General features: G+C 60.2%; 1 protein-coding gene across 4 annotated transcripts in view; it reads right to left on the bottom strand.

The window, feature by feature from the left end:
* Positions 1-9,860: 9,860 nt before the first annotated feature.
* The window catches only part of Src (SRC proto-oncogene, non-receptor tyrosine kinase), a 43,679-nt gene continuing 36,524 nt past the window's right edge, over positions 9,861-17,015 (bottom strand). For all 4 annotated transcript variants that reach the window (XM_047540227.1, XM_047540226.1, XM_047540224.1 and 1 more), the window contains 7 exons: positions 16,821-16,970; positions 15,774-15,929; positions 14,424-14,603; positions 13,297-13,373; positions 12,449-12,602; positions 12,209-12,340; positions 9,861-11,933 (listed from right to left, as the gene is read on the bottom strand). In XM_047540227.1, the coding sequence (XP_047396183.1) occupies positions 11,725-11,933; positions 12,209-12,340; positions 12,449-12,602; positions 13,297-13,373; positions 14,424-14,603; positions 15,774-15,929; positions 16,821-16,970 (1,058 nt within the window). In that variant the 3' untranslated portion in view covers positions 9,861-11,724. The remainder of the gene's footprint in view (positions 11,934-12,208; positions 12,341-12,448; positions 12,603-13,296; positions 13,374-14,423; positions 14,604-15,773; positions 15,930-16,820; positions 16,971-17,015) is intronic.

Below are 17,015 nucleotides of genomic sequence, written 5' to 3' on the forward strand. Positions count from 1 at the left end.
GGAACCATGTGAACAGGACATGTAAACGAATGGAAGGGGATACAGGGAGCATCCTGGGGGTCTGAACAGGGTGCCAGGACGCCCAGTGGCTTTATGGAATGACATTCGGACCTCAGGCAGGGGCCAGTGTGTCCCTGCAGAGGGAAAGGTGAGGCCGGAGTCGGGGAGGTGGCAGGCACGGGGGTGCTAGAGCAGGAAGGAACAACAGCCTCGGGAAGTGCTAGGCAGAGAAGAGGCTGGGAGTGGGGGAGGCTTGGGGACGGTGTCCGCAGAGCTGGGCCCCCAGAAGTAGAGGACGCCGAGAACAAGGCCCGCGGGGTCTGTGCAGCCGGCAGGCAAGGTCACAAAGCACAGCAGACAGGGCGCTCAGAGGCGAGGTCAGCCTGGAAGGGAGAAGGGAGAAACGGGGTGGGGGCCTGCAGGATTTGGGGGTCCTCCTGCAGTAGGAGAGATGTATTGCCTGGGGTGTATGAGTCTGCAGCTCGGCTCCAAGATCCTGGCTAGAAACCCTGCTGCGGAGCAAGGAGAATTGGCAGGAGGGGGTGGTGGGGCAGCAGGAAGAGGTGGCGGCCAGCCGGGGGCTGACCAGCCCTCACCCACCCCTCAGGGACAGCAAGGGGAGGGAGGCGAGAGAAACAGGTCCAGGTTCACCTGGAAACATCTAGATGCAACCCCCAGGAGTGGGAGAGAAAGAAAGGGAGGCAGCACAGGGGGAGGCAGAGAGCGAGCGGGAGGCAGTGGGCCGGCGGACACGCGCTCTCTCCCGCAGTGACTCAGAGAAAGGAGCCAGAATTCAATAAGATTTGGAGAGGGAGCGGAGCAAGCGGGAGAGAGGGAGGAGGGGGCAGGACACACAGGGAGCTGTCCTAGGAGGTGTTCAATAATTGTTGATTGAATGAAGGAACAAAGCCGAGGACTCCCAGAAGAGAAGCAGCAGCTGAGAAAGTTCCAAGACAAATAGACAGAATGTCACACGTAGACACAAAGAGGAAAAAAAAAAAAAAAAAAGGCAAGTTTGGGACCTAAAACAATGCGTGTCGACTGGAATGGAGGCGGTCACGTGAAACGCACGGAGATTTTCACTTCAGATCCGTGCACTTTATGGCGTACACCCGAGTTTTTAAAATGAGAGAAAGGATAAAAGAGGGAAGGGATGAAGATGGAGGCAACAGAGGGAGACAGGAGCAGGCTCTCAGGTGTGGAGACCGAAGGCTGAGGAAGAGGAAGCGAAAGGGCAATGTGGTCAGAAGAGGACAGCGCCCAGACCCTCGCACGGAGGGGACAGCCCAGGAGAGCTGCGCTGGGTGGGCTGGCAGGCCTGAGCAGTATCCAGGGTGCCCTGAGGGAGGCGGGGCTGCAGAGCAGGATGTGCAGGGCAGAAGGGACAGCGAGACGGGGGCCAGACAGGCTGTTGGGAAGAGGCAAGGCCTGGAACCTCACCACAGGTTGTGGGGAACAGAGGTGGGACAGGGGTGGGTGCAGAGGTGGCCCACAGGATCTCATGGAGTGGGAGGACAATGGGGGAGCCCCAGGAAAGGGACCCAGAAACAACTCCTGGACAGATGAGCTAACGGAGAAACCGAAGAGTGGACAGATTGCTGGTGCTCATCTGCTGGACAGAGCCTCAAAGATGGGCATGGAAAGGAACCCGAGAGGCCTTGGGGACGATGGGGAAAGACAGGACACTGGTCTGGAAGCTCCAAGCTGGGGCGGGAGAGGGAGGGCAGAGCCCAGGCGCAGGGCAGCTCCTCACACACACACACCCTCTGGGGGCTGTTCAGCATGTGTTGACCAAAAGAAAACAGTAAAGGAAATTACCCCAGCACGGGACAAAGCATTAGGGAAAGTGACAGAGACGGCACGCGGTCAGATAGCTTGTCTCACACAAGCCTCTCGGTGAGTGCTGCACACAGAGAGCCAGGGCAGACTTCGGAAGCGCCTCAGAGACAAGGAGCAAACAGGCGGGAAGGAGGGGAGGTGCGGCAGCCTGCACGCACACTCACACCCGCATGCACGCACACATGCACACTCACACACTTGCACACACATGCACACACATGCGCACTCACACACGCATGCTCACACATGCATGCATGCACGCATACACACACATGCATCCTCACACACATACACACATGCACACGCACACGCACACACATATGGCCAGCGCACGGGAGAGAAGGGTGTTGATTGAACAGCTGGGCAAGTGTGAGTGACTCAGAATGACCACGAAAGCTGAAACCCACTGAGTGGGGCCGGGTAGGGGACGCTCTGACCCTGTCTGTGTGCCACACACATACACACACATGCACATGCACGTGTGCTCGAGCCAGGCAGGAGCAGCTGCTGCACAATAAGTGTTTCGGGAAGAGCTGTGGGAGGGAAAGAAAACAGCCCCAGCCCATGGCAGTGACCCCAAAGCTCACAAGCGGGTGGGCAGCTGCCACATGCCTGCAGACGGGAGGCGGGAGTGCAGGGCCAGCGGGGGCAGAGCCTGCATCAGCCACGCAGGCCGGGCAGCCTGAGAGAACGGGATAGGGGCTGGCGGCGGGAGGGCAGCAGCAGTGCCGGCCAAGCCCGCAGGAAAGCATAAGAGATGCGTGCGGGGCACACGCACACACACACACACGCACGCGCGCACACACACGCACACACGCACACGCACACATACACACACGCGCACATACACACACGCACACACACGCACGCGCGCACACACACGCACACACGCACACGCGCACATACACACACGCACACACACGCGCACGCACACACACACACACACGCGCGCACACACGCACAGACACGCATGCGCACACGCCAACGGCGTGGTCACGCCCTAATAGGAAAGCTAATTAATGCCAGAGCACCAAGGCTCCCAGGCTCGAGCTGAAACCCAGAGGCTGAAACAGAAAGAAACAGACAAAAAAGAACAAAACAAAAGACAGAAGAGACAGAGAGACAAAGAGAGATGGGAAACAGGAGCAAGAAGGGGACAGCGCCCACCACCCAGGCTGCCTCTTCAGAACGGCCAAAGGGACCCACGTCAGACGAAGGAAAGGACAGTGACTTAGCAATGTGACTTAGCGACATGAGGCCCTGCTGGACTTAGGCCACGGCAAGGGACCCTGTGCCCTGAACACCCGGGCGGCACACCCTGTGTCCAGGCACCAGCTACACCCCCGGTGCACGGCAGCCGCGGAACACTAGACGGTGCACCACACAGGTGCCTGGGCCACAGGAGAGGTGAACAGGGTCCAGACCCACGAAGTCACACGTGCACACTCAACACGTGCCCACGCACAGAGGAAAGTGGGGCGCCCAGAGCAAAGCCAACATGAAGCCCCAGAGGGGAGAGGGCCGGCAGGAGCGGCAGGAGCTGCTTCGGGGCCTCTGCTCTCCTGTGACCGTCTGCGTCTGGCGGTCCTTCCTCACACATCTCTGGGCCTTGCTTCCTGCTGCCTGGGGGGTTCCCCATCCTTCCCTCCTTCCGGCCTTTTGCCTCCCGAGAGGGCCTCCCTGCCCCTCTGCACAGGCTCGGCTCCCCGTTCCTGAGGTGTTGGGCCTTTCTGCATGTCCCTCTCACCTGTCCTCAGACCACACGTGGCTTGCGGAAGGCTGGACCTGGCTGACTTCCTCACTCCTAACCCCTAAGCCCTGCCAGGGTTGGGCCCACAGCAGGGGCCCCGTGGCCGCTGGCCAACGGAAGGAAGGAAGGAGCTTCAGCAGATGAGGGCTTCTGCACCTGCGCGCAAGGGGGCAGGAGCTTCGGGATTAATGCAAAGTGAAAAAGCCCAGGGCCGGTGAGGGAGGGGTGGGAGGAGAGGGGAAGACCAGGGCCCACAGTCTGGAAGAATCCAGATAAGGCACGAGGCGAGGAGGGCACTGGAAGTGGGGCTGGATGTGATAAAGGCTGTACACGGGAGCCGGGGCATGGACGCACAGTGGACCAGGCCCGGCCAAAGAGGCACCAGCAACTCTCCAGCCTGTGCGGATTTTAGGGCCCTGAAGAGTGATTGAACTTCTCTTACAATCAGAATAAAAATGAACTTTGAGCTCAAAGGACAAACAGATTTTATAATAGTGCTGGGGTTGAAACCCAGGGCCTTGCACAGACTGGTCAGGCAAGTGCGCTAACTACTGAGCTCCACCCCAGCCCTTGGAAAATATTTTAATACATAATAGTAATATATTCACCTTTTTATAATTGCTATCATAAAATACAAACTTGCATTTTCTTTTATGGAAGAAGGGTCCACAAAAGTCAGAACAGGGCTCTGTTTGGTTGCCCAGCCTGGGTCTGGGTAGCACTGGGCCAAGGTTAGGACAGATGCCATCACAGGGAACACTGGAGACAAGGGAACCCAGGAAAGGGGACATCACAAGGCCTTCCCTGAGGCCTGCAGGCTGAAGAAAAAGAAAGCCATCAGGAAGAAGGAGCCACCAGGGCACAGCGGCAGGCAGGGAGCAGAGACCACTGGACAGCTGCAGAGGCCTCAAGCGCCTGCGGAGGGGAGAAGAAGAACAGAAGCAAGGCAGAGGTGGGGAGAGAGTGGAGGGCCACGGCGGATCCCAGGCGAGGGATGACTGAGCCCCCAAGGCCTGTGCCCAGCACCAAAGGCGGACGGTGGGTGCCTCTGCAGAGGAAGAGCACACAGGAGTTTGAAGGTCTGGGTGGGTGCAGACGGGATGTCTGGGGGCTGCTCCAGGGGCAGCCTTGAGGCGCAGGCTGCAGGGAGCATGGGCCCTGAGAAGTAGAACAGCCCCGGGATGGGGAAAGCAGGTGGCAAGAGATTCACGACCCCACACACACACAAATGCAGATGGACACACACCACAGGAGAGGAAGGAAAAGGGAGACAGATCCTCCAGCTCAGGGATTCAGCCCCACCCTGGAGAAAGAAGAGGGCGTTCGAAAGACCACAGCAAGAGGAGGCAGAGGCCAACACTCACAGGGGACACTGGCCCAGGACCCATGAGACATGCTCCTGCGGCAGCATCCCAGGTCTGGGGGTGAAAACCGGGAGAGGAGCAGGTTGGGGAACCAGGATGCACCCAGACAGACCAGTGGACAGAGCGCAGCCCAGCTCCATCCAACTCCAGGCTCGGCTGTGGCCCTGCTCTCTTTCCCTCCTTTTCCCGGCCCTTCCTGTCCCGTCTCTCCATTGTCAGTCTCTATGCAATGCATTTACTCTCTGCAAACCTCAGCTTTCTGGAATCCATGAGAGAAAAATAGGAAAAGAAGACAGACAAGAGAAAATGCAGACAGGACATGGGTGTGTGCGTGCCTGTGTGCATGCGTGCGTGTCTGTGTGCGTGCCTGTGTGCCTGTGTGCCTGTGTGCGTGCGTGTCTGTGTGCGTGCCTGTGTGCCTGTGTGCCTGTGTGCGTGCCTGTGTGCGTGCCTGTGTGCCTGTGTGCCTGTGTGCGTGCCTGTGTGCGTGCCTGTGTGTGTGCCTGTGTGCCTGTGTGCGTGCCTGTGTGCGTGCCTGTGTGCCTGTGTGCGTGCCTGTGTGCCTGTGTGCGTGCCTGTGTGAGTGCCTGTGTGCGTGCCTGTGTGCCTGTGTGCGTGCCTGTGTGCCTGTGTGCCTGTGTGCGTGCCTGTGTGCGTGCCTGTGTGCGTGCCTGTGTGCCTGTGTGCGTGCCTGTGTGAGTGCCTGTGTGCGTGCCTGTGTGCGTGCCTGTGTGCCTGTGTGCCTGTGTGCGTGCCTGTGTGCGTGCCTGTGTGCGTGCCTGTGTGCCTGTGTGCGTGCCTGTGTGCGTGCCTGTGTGCCTGTGTGCCTGTGTGCGTGCCTGTGTGCGTGCCTGTGTGCCTGTGTGCGTGCCTGTGTGCGTGCCTGTGTGCCTGTGTGCCTGTGTGCGTGCCTGTGTGCGTGCCTGTGTGCCTGTGTGCGTGCCTGTGTGCCTGTGTGCGTGCCTGTGTGAGTGCCTGTGTGCGTGCCTGTGTGCGTGCCTGTGTGCCTGTGTGCCTGTGTGCGTGCCTGTGTGCGTGCCTGTGTGCGTGCCTGTGTGCCTGTGTGCGTGCCTGTGTGCGTGCCTGTGTGCCTGTGTGCGTGCCTGTGTGCCTGTGTGCGTGCCTGTGTGAGTGCCTGTGTGCGTGCCTGTGTGCCTGTGTGCGTGCCTGTGTGCCTGTGTGCCTGTGTGCGTGCCTGTGTGCGTGCCTGTGTGCGTGCCTGTGTGCCTGTGTGCGTGCCTGTGTGAGTGCCTGTGTGCGTGCCTGTGTGCGTGCCTGTGTGCCTGTGTGCCTGTGTGCGTGCCTGTGTGCGTGCCTGTGTGCCTGTGTGCGTGCCTGTGTGAGTGCCTGTGTGCGTGCCTGTGTGCGTGCCTGTGTGCCTGTGTGCCTGTGTGCGTGCCTGTGTGCGTGCCTGTGTGCGTGCCTGTGTGCCTGTGTGCGTGCCTGTGTGCGTGCCTGTGTGCCTGTGTGCGTGCCTGTGTGCGTGCCTGTGTGCCTGTGTGCCTGTGTGCGTGCCTGTGTGCGTGCCTGTGTGCCTGTGTGCGTGCCTGTGTGCGTGCCTGTGTGCCTGTGTGCCTGTGTGCGTGCCTGTGTGCGTGCCTGTGTGCCTGTGTGCGTGCCTGTGTGCCTGTGTGCGTGCCTGTGTGAGTGCCTGTGTGCGTGCCTGTGTGCGTGCCTGTGTGCCTGTGTGCCTGTGTGCGTGCCTGTGTGCGTGCCTGTGTGCGTGCCTGTGTGCCTGTGTGCGTGCCTGTGTGCGTGCCTGTGTGCCTGTGTGCGTGCCTGTGTGCCTGTGTGCGTGCCTGTGTGAGTGCCTGTGTGCCTGTGTGCGTGCCTGTGTGCCTGTGTGCCTGTGTGCGTGCCTGTGTGCGTGCCTGTGTGCGTGCCTGTGTGCCTGTGTGCGTGCCTGTGTGAGTGCCTGTGTGCGTGCCTGTGTGAGTGCCTGTGTGCGTGCACACATTTGCACCCGGTGCGAGGCCTGGTCAAGAGAATTTCATAAGGGAGGGGCAGAGGGGGCCGAGAGAGCTGCAGGCAGCCCAGGAGCAGCGAAGGCACCGGTGCCCGTGCCACCCCACCACGCGCACGTCCTGTAGCTCCACCTGTGCACACGCTGAAGTACGGCAGGGGAGGACTCGGAACCCTGGAGAAGGAAGGCTGGGAGGGCGGCAAGGCGGCCTCCAGGCAGGGCCCTGGGTGGGCCAAGCGTCCCTCTCATAGGCACACAGGCCAGGGCAGGACTGGGCCAGGGCAGGTGGTGAACCAAGGTCCACGTTTGAATGTATGAAGGAGGGAAGAGCCAGCTGCTCCAAGAGAGCCAACAAACGGGGGTGCAGAGGACGGAGATGCAGATGGGAAGGTCAGAGAGGCCCAGGGCCCGGGCTCCGAGGAGCACGCCCCCCTCCCTCCAGGCAGGAGGGAGGAGTGGGTCAACCTGGTTGGACTTTCTTCTCATTTGTGCTTTTCTGAGTCTTTCCTCCTCTGCCAAAAGGGACATACATTATTTTTGCCATAAAGGAAAATATTTTGGTCCCCCCCCCAAAAAAAATGTATGCAGAATAATAGCAAAAGCTAACTGAAAGCAGAAAAGGAAGGCCGAGGGGCACAGATCCTCATCCCCGAAGTGGCAGAAAATGGGACAGGGCTGAAGGAGGAGCTGAGGGGCCAGAAACGGTGGCCCTGGTGACCACAGCAGAGTGGACATCGCTTGCCTTCCCCTCTCTGTGCCTTGTCTCTGTCTCAAGCAAAAGCAAACAAACCCAGGCCCAGAATAAGGAAGTCAAACCCAGAGGAGCCTGAGCAAGAGGGGAGGCAGAAGCTTCCTCACCTGTCCCCAGACCAGTCACTAGGTGGGCCTGACTTGGGGTGCTCTCTCTGGCCCCTCAAGCTCTTACTGCAGTGGGCAAGCTGTGCGAACGAACCACTGGGACAACCACTGGGGTGCAGGGGACAGAGAAATCTCCAGGGCTGCTCTGGGGCCTCTGGGATGTGTTTTGAAGGATGAATAGGAATTTGGCCAGGTCGCAGAGAGGGAAGCAAAGCCATTCCCACAGGTGGGGAGGCCTGGGGAGAGTCGCTATGGGGAGATGGACAGAGAGGAGGCTCTGAGGGACAGAAAGGGAGGGCAGAGCTAGGGAAATCGCCGCACGGAGGCCAGAGAGGAGCCAGCAGGGCACAGGGAGACCAGATGGGAACAACAAAACCAGAGGCCTGGGCTGGGAATATAGCTCAGTTGGCAGAGTGCCTACCTCATATGCACAAGGCCCTGGGTTCAATCCGCAGCACCACAGGAAAAAACAAAAACAAAAACAAAAAAACCAGAGGCCTGGGGAGGGAGAAAGACCAAGAAATGAGCAGGGAGCCAGGTGCCACACCTGTAATCCCAGTGCCTCAGGAGGCTGAGGCAGGAGGATTGCAAGTTCAAAGCCAGCCTTGGCAGCTTAGCGAGACCCTAAGCAACTCAGCAAGACCCTGTCTCTAAAAAAACATTTTAAAAAGCAGGAGGGCTGGGGTTGTGGCTCAGTGGCAGAGCACTTGCCTAGCATGTGTGAGACTCTGGGTTTGATCTTCAGCACCACATAAAAATAAATAAATAAAATAAACAACTATATTATATATTTTATATTATATGTATTTTATATATATTATATAATATATACTATATATATATTATTATTATTATATATATATATATGTTTGTTTTTTTTTAAAGCAGGCTGGGGGTGTGGCTCAGGGGTTAAGTACCTCTGGGTTCAATCCCCCATGCAAGAAAAAAAAAGAAAGAAAGGAGAGGGGGTTAGGGTGGGGACAGAAACATGAAATGATTAAGACAGAGCCCCAGACGGGTGGGAGGCACAGACAGGTAGGAGAGAGGCCAACGGGGATGGGCGGCGGGCCCTGCCCTGCAGCACCCCAGGCACGCTCCAAGCGGCAGCGGCAGTGCGGGGCGAGTACTTTGAATCCACTGGACTAGCAGGACGAGCTCACACGGGACCCAGCTGAGTGGCCAGCTCCAGGCTTGCACACCTGAACTCACACAGGCCTCGGGGGCACACACGTCTCGCACACGTCCACGTGAACCCATGCCGCCTGATTGTGTCCGGGCAGTACACAGAGCCAGACCTAATCCCGCTCACCCATCCCCGGTTAACGCCCAGGGCCACACTTCCAGGACACCCCTCCAGTGCCCGCCCCCACACACACACCTGAAGAGCACGTGTGTGAGTAAACATGCCCACGAGCACGTGGGCCGTCCCTCCCAGTCTAACTGAGAACACATGCCACGAGCCTTGGCCCTGCACCACGCCTGCCCTAGCACGCAGGCACGCCCACGGGGCCACCAGGGTCCATTCTAACCCAGGCACTCCATGTTTGCTTGTGGAATTAACCCCGTCCAGTTTTGACGCTTGTTTCAGGTGACTCGCTTGCACAGGCAGCATCTGATGTGAAACAAGGGTCTTCCCGCGGTGGCGGCAGATCACCTCCCCGGGCTGACCTTTGGGGGTCTTTGAGCTTCCTTCAGAGTGCTCAGGTCCTTCACAGACCCCAACCCGGCACTCCCAGGAACGCAGAACAGCGCGCACAGTCCTGACTCAGGAGTGCCCACACACGGCAGCCCCACCCCGTCCCCAGCATCAGCTGCCACCACCGCCAGGGATTTGAGTCCAGAAACTCCCAAGGTCCTGAGCTTGGCCTGGTGTTTCTCCCAGTGTGATCCCCAAACGCAGGTGCAGCATGCACACAGTCATCCTGGCTGTCCCCATTGGATCATGTCACCCCTGGCTTGTACCCTCCAGCCACCAGCACTGCTGGGGGGACGAAGGCCCCTCTGACTGCAGCTACTTTTCACAACCTGCCCCCACCCCACTCTCCACACACAGTAGATGTTCGATTAACCAGCAGCCAAATTCTGAGGTCTCTTTGTGTTTAATCAGACAATATGCAAAGTATTTACAACCAATTCTAGATTCCCCCCTCCCCCCAAGCCTGGGCCATGGAATGTGGGACCCCTAGGCCCTGCCCAGAGCCAGGGGTCCCCTAGGCCTCTGCATAGTCATCTGAAATCTACAAAACACTGTTTTAAAAAAAAATAGGACAGTATTGGGACAACTTGTACAAAGAGCCTTGGGCAGTTGGAGGAGGAATTGGGAGTGGGGGGCAGGCGGGATGGACAGGAAGAGACCTGGGAAACAGACTCATGTAGAAGGGAAAGTTGAAATTTCATAGGCAGGCACCACGGGGCCGCCTTCCCCACTGTCAGGGCCTGGCTGGCTCGAGAGCCCCTGGCAGCGGGAATGTTATTGCTATGGTGGGAACAGTGAGTGGAATGTACCACATGTCAGGGGGGTGGGGGGCATTTTTTACATGTTAAATATGGACACACATGGAGAGACACACACTTACACACACACATACACACAAGGGCCCTTGGCAAGATCGCACAAATCACCAGATGCCCATTTTACAGATGGGACACCAAGGCCAACAGAAGCCACCACATACCCTAAGGCTGAACAGCAGAGCCAGGGCCACTGTCTCCTGGCAGCTCACCACAGAAGCCCTGTGACAGGGTCGGGACAGGAGCTGAGCAGCTGCAGACCATGGCCACACAAGGGGTAGGCGCTGTAGCTCAGAGAAGCAACGGGCACCCGAGGTCACGCAGCCCCTCCTGGCGCGGCAGTAGGCATCTTGCCTGCTTCAACCCCAGCCAAGGCACTCCTCTCCCTCCTCGTGAGTCAAGGGTGCCAGCTTGGGAGGAAAGCAGGGGCTGGGGTTGAAATGCTCAGGACAAACTGGGGGAAGAGGCCCTGGGTTCCCCGGAGGCTGGGGCCAGGGCCTCGCTGCTATAGATCTCCAGCTTCTACTCCCTGCCTCTAGAACCCGGGAGCAGAGCCCTTTCATGGCTAGTGGCTCCAAAAACCCCAAACCACCCATGTTCTGACGGAGTCTCCCCACGCCTTCGCCTGCGGTGCTCCCCCCAGCTCAGCAGCGCCTCTGCCTCTGTCCCTCCCCTCGACCTAGGCAGGGCAGCAGGACTTTGCTCTCTAACCACCCGGCCCCTTGGCCCTAGGCTGCCCATCTGTCTGTAATGCCTCTGAGGACAACTCTCAGTTCCTGAGGAAGACGGAGGGAGCACCAGGTGCCATCCCGCTCCAACCCGATCACATCCCCTCTCCAGACTCAGCTTCCCCATGGGCAAAATGGGAGGAAGAAATCAAAGATCTCCAAGGGTACCTTGGGTGGACGGAGGGCAGGGCTGAGTCCTCCCCACCCACCACTGCCAAGTCACGCCAGGCCTGGGGCTGCGAGCCTGGCAGCCGGCAGAGGGGTCTGGACCCAGCAACCTCCACCTCCAGAAAGAGGGGGCGAGGGGCAGGGTGGCGGCAGGCGAGGCTGGGCCGATCACTCCTCTTTGGAAAGGCTCTTTGGCCAGCTCTGGAGACAGACCTGGGGGCATCAGTATAGGGAGGGGACCAGGCGAGCGGAGCAGTTGGAGGCTAGAAAAATGGCGCCCAGCCCTTCTTCCCAATTCCTCCTCCAGGGACGGGCAGAGCTCAGGAGGGAATGTAGACAGGAGGCAGGCGGCCAGGGCAGGCGCTGGGCTGTGCTGGCCTTGGACCCGTCCTCACGGGCTGCGCCAGGTCCCAAAGCCCTTCTATGCCCCCAAAGACAGAGCAATTCAGCCCCGCAGACGCAGCGGCAGGCAGAGGGAGGCCAGAGCCCCTGCAGGGGCTGCCTGCCCAGGATGGTGCCGAGAAGCAGTCTGGCCTGCCTGCTCTATAGGTTCTCCCCCGGCTGGTACTGGGGCTCGGTCGACGTGAAGTAGTCCTCCAGGAAGGCCTGCAGGTACTCGAAGGTGGGCCGTTCCTCGGGCTCCTTCCTCCAGCACTGGCACATGAGGTCATGCAGCGACTCGGGACACTCAGGCGGGCAGGGCATCCGGTATCCCCGCTCGACTTGATCCAGCACCTCGCGATTCACCATCCCTGTGGGCAGAGGGGGCATGAGGAGCCTGGCTCCAGGCAGGAAGCGGGCGGGAGAAGATGACAGGGACGGGAACTTCCTGCCCAGGACGGCAGGGACACGACACGGAGAGGCCCTGTCCCCAAGGCCAAGCCCCAACCCGGAGAGAACCTAAGGTCAGCTGCTCACTTTCTGTCACACAAACGGGGAAGCAGGACCAGGACCGAGTGGGCTTACCCAAGGCCATCAGGACCCAGGGGTTCGGGGACTAAAGACAGGTCGTGCGGACGCTTCTCACCAGGATAGGGCACCCGTCCCTTTGTCGTGAGCTCCGTCAGCAAGATTCCGAAGGACCACACGTCGGACTTGATGGTGAACCGGCCATACAGGGCGGCTTCTGGAGCCGTCCACTTGATGGGGAATTTGGCACCTGTGGGCGTGGAAAGGTCAGGAGGGTACCACGCGTCACCACCACCGGCACCGTCCTCATCTCCGCCTGGCAGATGAGCAAACAGGCTCGGCAGCGTGGCCCGCTCACCTTGCCGGGCCGTGTACTCGTTGTCCTCGATGAGCCGGGCCAGCCCGAAGTCAGCCACCTTGCACACCAGGCTCTCCCCCACCAGGATGTTGGCGGCACGGAGGTCCCGGTGGACATAGTTCATCCGCTCCACGTACGCCATGCCCGAGGCGATCTGCAGGCAGAGCCCCGGGAGCCTGGCTCAGCAGCCACCCAGCCTTCCAGGGTCATGGGCGCACGGGTTGCGGTCATCCCAGGGTGGACAGCCTACTCCCTGCCCTCCCCACGCCTCTTCGGGCAAACGAAGTCAGACTGCAATAATGGCTGCTGCCGGGAAAGGCAGGACCAGTGCTCAGCAGGGGAAGGTCCAGGCAAAGGGGAAGAGCATGCTGAAGGCAGCCCTGAAGACAAGCCCCAGCTGACCCGCGGACAGATGCACGCCAGCTCCTGCCTGCTTCCCAAGCTCCCTCTCTGAGCTTCAGTCTTCTTCAAATGGGAATAACAACTAATCTCTGTCTCCTGATTCTGATCAGGATCAAGTAAGAAAGGTGGCTGTTGAGCTCTGCCCACAGCAAGCAGTAATGCGTTTGCTGAGTGACTGAAAGACCTTCATGGGGAAGGAAACTGAGGTCTCATAGTCAGTCAGTGATTCCTGATGTCCAGGTGAAGTCCTCTGTCCAGAACCACCACTCACTGCACCTGTGGGTGGTTCCGGCAATGTGGGGAGAGGAGAGTGTGCAGCAACCCACGCAGGCCTCCCAGAGGGGGCGCTCAAGAGGCTGGAATGGCAGAACCAGGCAGTGTGGGAGCTGGAAGGTGCAGGGGTGTGGAAGCTCCCAGGCTGTGGGAGGCGGGAGGGGCCTGCTCACCTGAGCGGCCATGTCCACCAGCTGTGGCAGCCGCAGGTACTTCCCGGTCTCCCCCTTGAGAAAGTCCAGCAAACTCCCTGGGCAGAGAGAGACAAGCTGTAGCCCCTGCCCTGCCTTCCCTGCACCAAGAGCGGCAATTCCCAGGCCCTGTCCAGGGATGCTGGCCTGCGTGAACCAGCACAGCAGGTACTGCGTCGCCCTGCTTCTGGAGAAGTCTACTCCACACCTGTCACTCAGCAAGCAAGCAGGACGGGAGGATGTCCCGCCCTCTGCAGGTGGGTAGACTGGGCTTCTGCACACACCGGGTCCTGCCTGGTGATCAAAAAGGAACAAGCCACCGGCATACACGATAAGAACAAACCCCAGAGGGGACATGAGCGAAGTTCCCGAATACACACAAGCCCACTATGACAGAAAGCAGCTGGTGGTTGCCTGGACTTAGGACTAGAGGGCATCGTCAGCCAAGGGGAACAGGAGCCTCCTGGGTGCTGGAGACACCCAGACTGTGGTAAGGGACATAGAGAGCCCCTGGGTTAAACACTGAACGGGGGGCTGGGGTCGTGGCTCAGTGGTAGAGCACTTGCCTAGCACATGTGAGGCACTGGGTTCAATTCTCAACACCACAAATAAATAAATGAATAAAATAAAGGTCCATCAACATCTAAAAAATACTTCAAAAAAAAAAAAAAAAACTGAACTGGCTGGGCACAGAGGTAAGGCCTGTAATCCCAGCTACTCAGGAGGCTGAGGCAGGAGGATCACAAGCTCAAGGTCAGTCTCAGCAACTTAGTGAGACCCTGTCTCGAGACAGCATTTTCAAAGAGAGGGGGTTAAGAGGTGGCTCATCAGCAGGGAGCTAGCACATGCAAGACCCCAGTTTCAAGGCCAGTACCAACAACAGGAAATGAGGTCAGGGTCAAGCCAGGGACTTGCCCTGGACGTGGGTCAGCTGGTAGGGTGGGCACTCCCTTTTAGCCCAAGAACAGCCTCTGGCTTTAGAAACCAGCACTGAAACAAACCGAGAGGGGCGAGGGCACCTGACGCGGGGCGTGGCTCTGTGCCACTACACTGAAGGGGCTGGCTTCAGGGGGAGGGAGGCTGCCGCCCTGGCCGCCGTGCAGCCTCACCCTTGCTCATGTACTCGGTGACGATGTAGATGGGCTCCTCCGACACCACGGCGTAGAGCTGCACCAGCTTCTCGTGCCGCAGTTTCTTCATGACCTGGGCCTCCTGCAGGAAGGCCTCTGGAGACATGGTGCCGGGCTTCAGGGTTTTGATGGCCACCCTCGTGGTGCCGTTCCAGGTTCCTGTGGAGGCACGCGGGCTGCCTCAGTGGAGGTCCCAGTCGGGTCACACAGGAAAGGGACCTGCCTGCCTGTGCCAGCCTCGGCTCTGGCTCCCGAGTCATGTGGTAAGCCCAGCTCCTTCTGAGCCTCGGGGTTCCCATGTGTGCAATGGGCACAAGGACAGAGAGCTCTTCCCAGGACTGTCACAGGAGGAAGTGAGTCTCTGGCACCTGCTCACGAAAGAGTAGCTGCCGCCAGGGACCTGGCTACTCCGCACGCGGGAACGGGCTTCCCAGGCGCCAGGCAGCAGGCGCTGCGGGTTCATCCCAGTTTCCCTCGGCTCCGCTCTGGGGTCTGCCCTGGAAGCAGCTTCCCTCCCACCCCTGCAGCTCGGCCTGGACCTGCCTCCAGCTTCCAGGCTTCTGTCCTGGCAATGTCTCCCAGCGGGGGCCCTCTGCTGCCCTCTGAAGGGAGAGGGACCAAGTGACCTGGCATCCAGGAGAGACCAACGGACGAGGGCCTGAAGCCGCAGCACAGCACTCAGCCCTGCCTCTGAGCCTCTGGGCGCAGAAGCCAGCTGGCAGGAGAGGGGCCTGGGCCCTGTCAGGGCTGCACAGAGCTTGTTTCAAGGATGAGCTTGCCTCGTCTCCAGGTGAGACAGGAAATTGCTAACAGGCTCAGAACACGCAAGACCTCGGCTCCCAGCCCTCCCTCGGTGGGCGGGGCCTTCTCTTCTCGTGGCTGAGAGCGAACGTGTGCACGCCCAGGGGCCAGAGTTCCCACACAGCCCCACAATGGCGCCCTCATCACCAGCCCCATTTTACAGTCAGAAAGACTGAGGCTCAGGGTGAGACCCCCTGCCCAGACATGAGGAGGTCTTCGGGAGGCCCCATGTCCAGCCCTGGCAGCTCCTGGCAGACACGTGCCGGGTCTCTAGGGTGTCGTGGGCACAGGGAGTCTGGCCTGCCCGTCTCGTGTGGGGCCCAGCACTCAGGGCTACACCCAGAGTGGTAACATCCTCCACTGGCGGAGCTCCACGTTTAAACTAGGGCCATATTGCTCAGAGGCAGCTGACGGAAGGGGACCCAGGGCACCTTGAGCTGCCGCACAAGATGGACAGCGGCCTGGTCCCCAGGTGGTGACCCTCCACCCCAGGGCCCCGCTCTCTGGAGGTGCCGGCTCTCTACTTACCCATCCACACTTCCCCGAAGCAGCCCTGGCCCAGCTTGACCTCCAGCCGCAGCGACTCGCGGGGGATCTCCCAGGCGTCCTTGGCCAGGCCCTGGGTCTGCGGCTTGGACGTGGGGCACACGGTGGTGAGGCGGTGGCACAGGCCATCGGCGTGTTCTGAAGACAACAGAGCAGAGCTCAGGTGGTTTCCCCGGGCCTGCCCGTCCCCACGTACGTGGCCTCACAACTCGTGTGCACAGAGGCGCGGGGCACACGCGGGATGCCCTGGAAGAAAGGCACCTGCACATGCCCAGCCCGGGGCCCACGATGCTCTGCCCAGCTGCTCAGAGCCCAGCCCTTCATTCACTGGACCTGAAGGGAGCCAGGGACCCGGGGGCGAGTGTGGGGAACCTGCCACAGCTCGACGCCTGGAGGGCCAACACCAAAGGGACAGAGAAGCGCGGTGGACGTGCGTGTGGGGCAGGAGGGCTGGTGGACAGAGCCCAGGGAAAGCGGCTGTGGGCCTGGACCCGCGGGGGGACCCAGGGAGGGCACTCCCCAGAGGGCAGGGCCCAGGCCCAGCCTGACGCAGCAGCTCCTGGGGTGGAGAAGCTGCACGGAGGGGGAGGCGGGAGCCAGGGCTGGCCGGGCCTGTGCACGCCTGTCACCACGCTAAGATCGCAAGAAGGCCGGAAGGGTTCGACCTAGAGAACAGAGCTCAGCTCGTCCCCTACAGCGGTGGCAGAGGTCAGTGTGGTGGCCTGGTGGCCGACCTAGAGGAAGGTGGGAGGCCCAGGTGAGAGGAGGCGGCTTGAGGTGAGCAGTGGACCGCCCTGCATGGGCCACCATGGCGCCCGCCCCCACTCCCTCTGCGCCCTCTGGCTCTCTCCTCTGCAGCTCGGCTGGGCTGCAATCAGTGTGGCAGCCCCCTCCTCCTCTCCCAGTAACCGGTTCAGACCGGTCTGGGAGTGGCGAGCCACCTACCCCAGCCGCCTCCTCCCAGCTGCTCAGGGCAGCCCCCTCCTCACCAGCCAGCTGCGGGGGGGGGGGGGGGGGGGGGCGGCTCACTGGAGTAGTAGGCGACCAGCTGCTGCAAGCTGTTGAACTGGGTGCGGGAGGTGATGTAGAAGCCCCCGCTGTCCAGCTTGCGGATCTTGTAGTGCTTCACGTTGAGGCCTTTGGCGTTGTCAAAGTCGGACACCGAGAGGCAGTAGGCACCTACGGCAGGGCCGGAGGGAGAGGCAGCCGTGACCACCCTGCCAC

Source organism: Sciurus carolinensis, chromosome 2, assembly GCF_902686445.1.
Source record: "Sciurus carolinensis chromosome 2, mSciCar1.2, whole genome shotgun sequence".
NCBI lineage: Eukaryota > Metazoa > Chordata > Mammalia > Rodentia > Sciuridae > Sciurus > Sciurus carolinensis.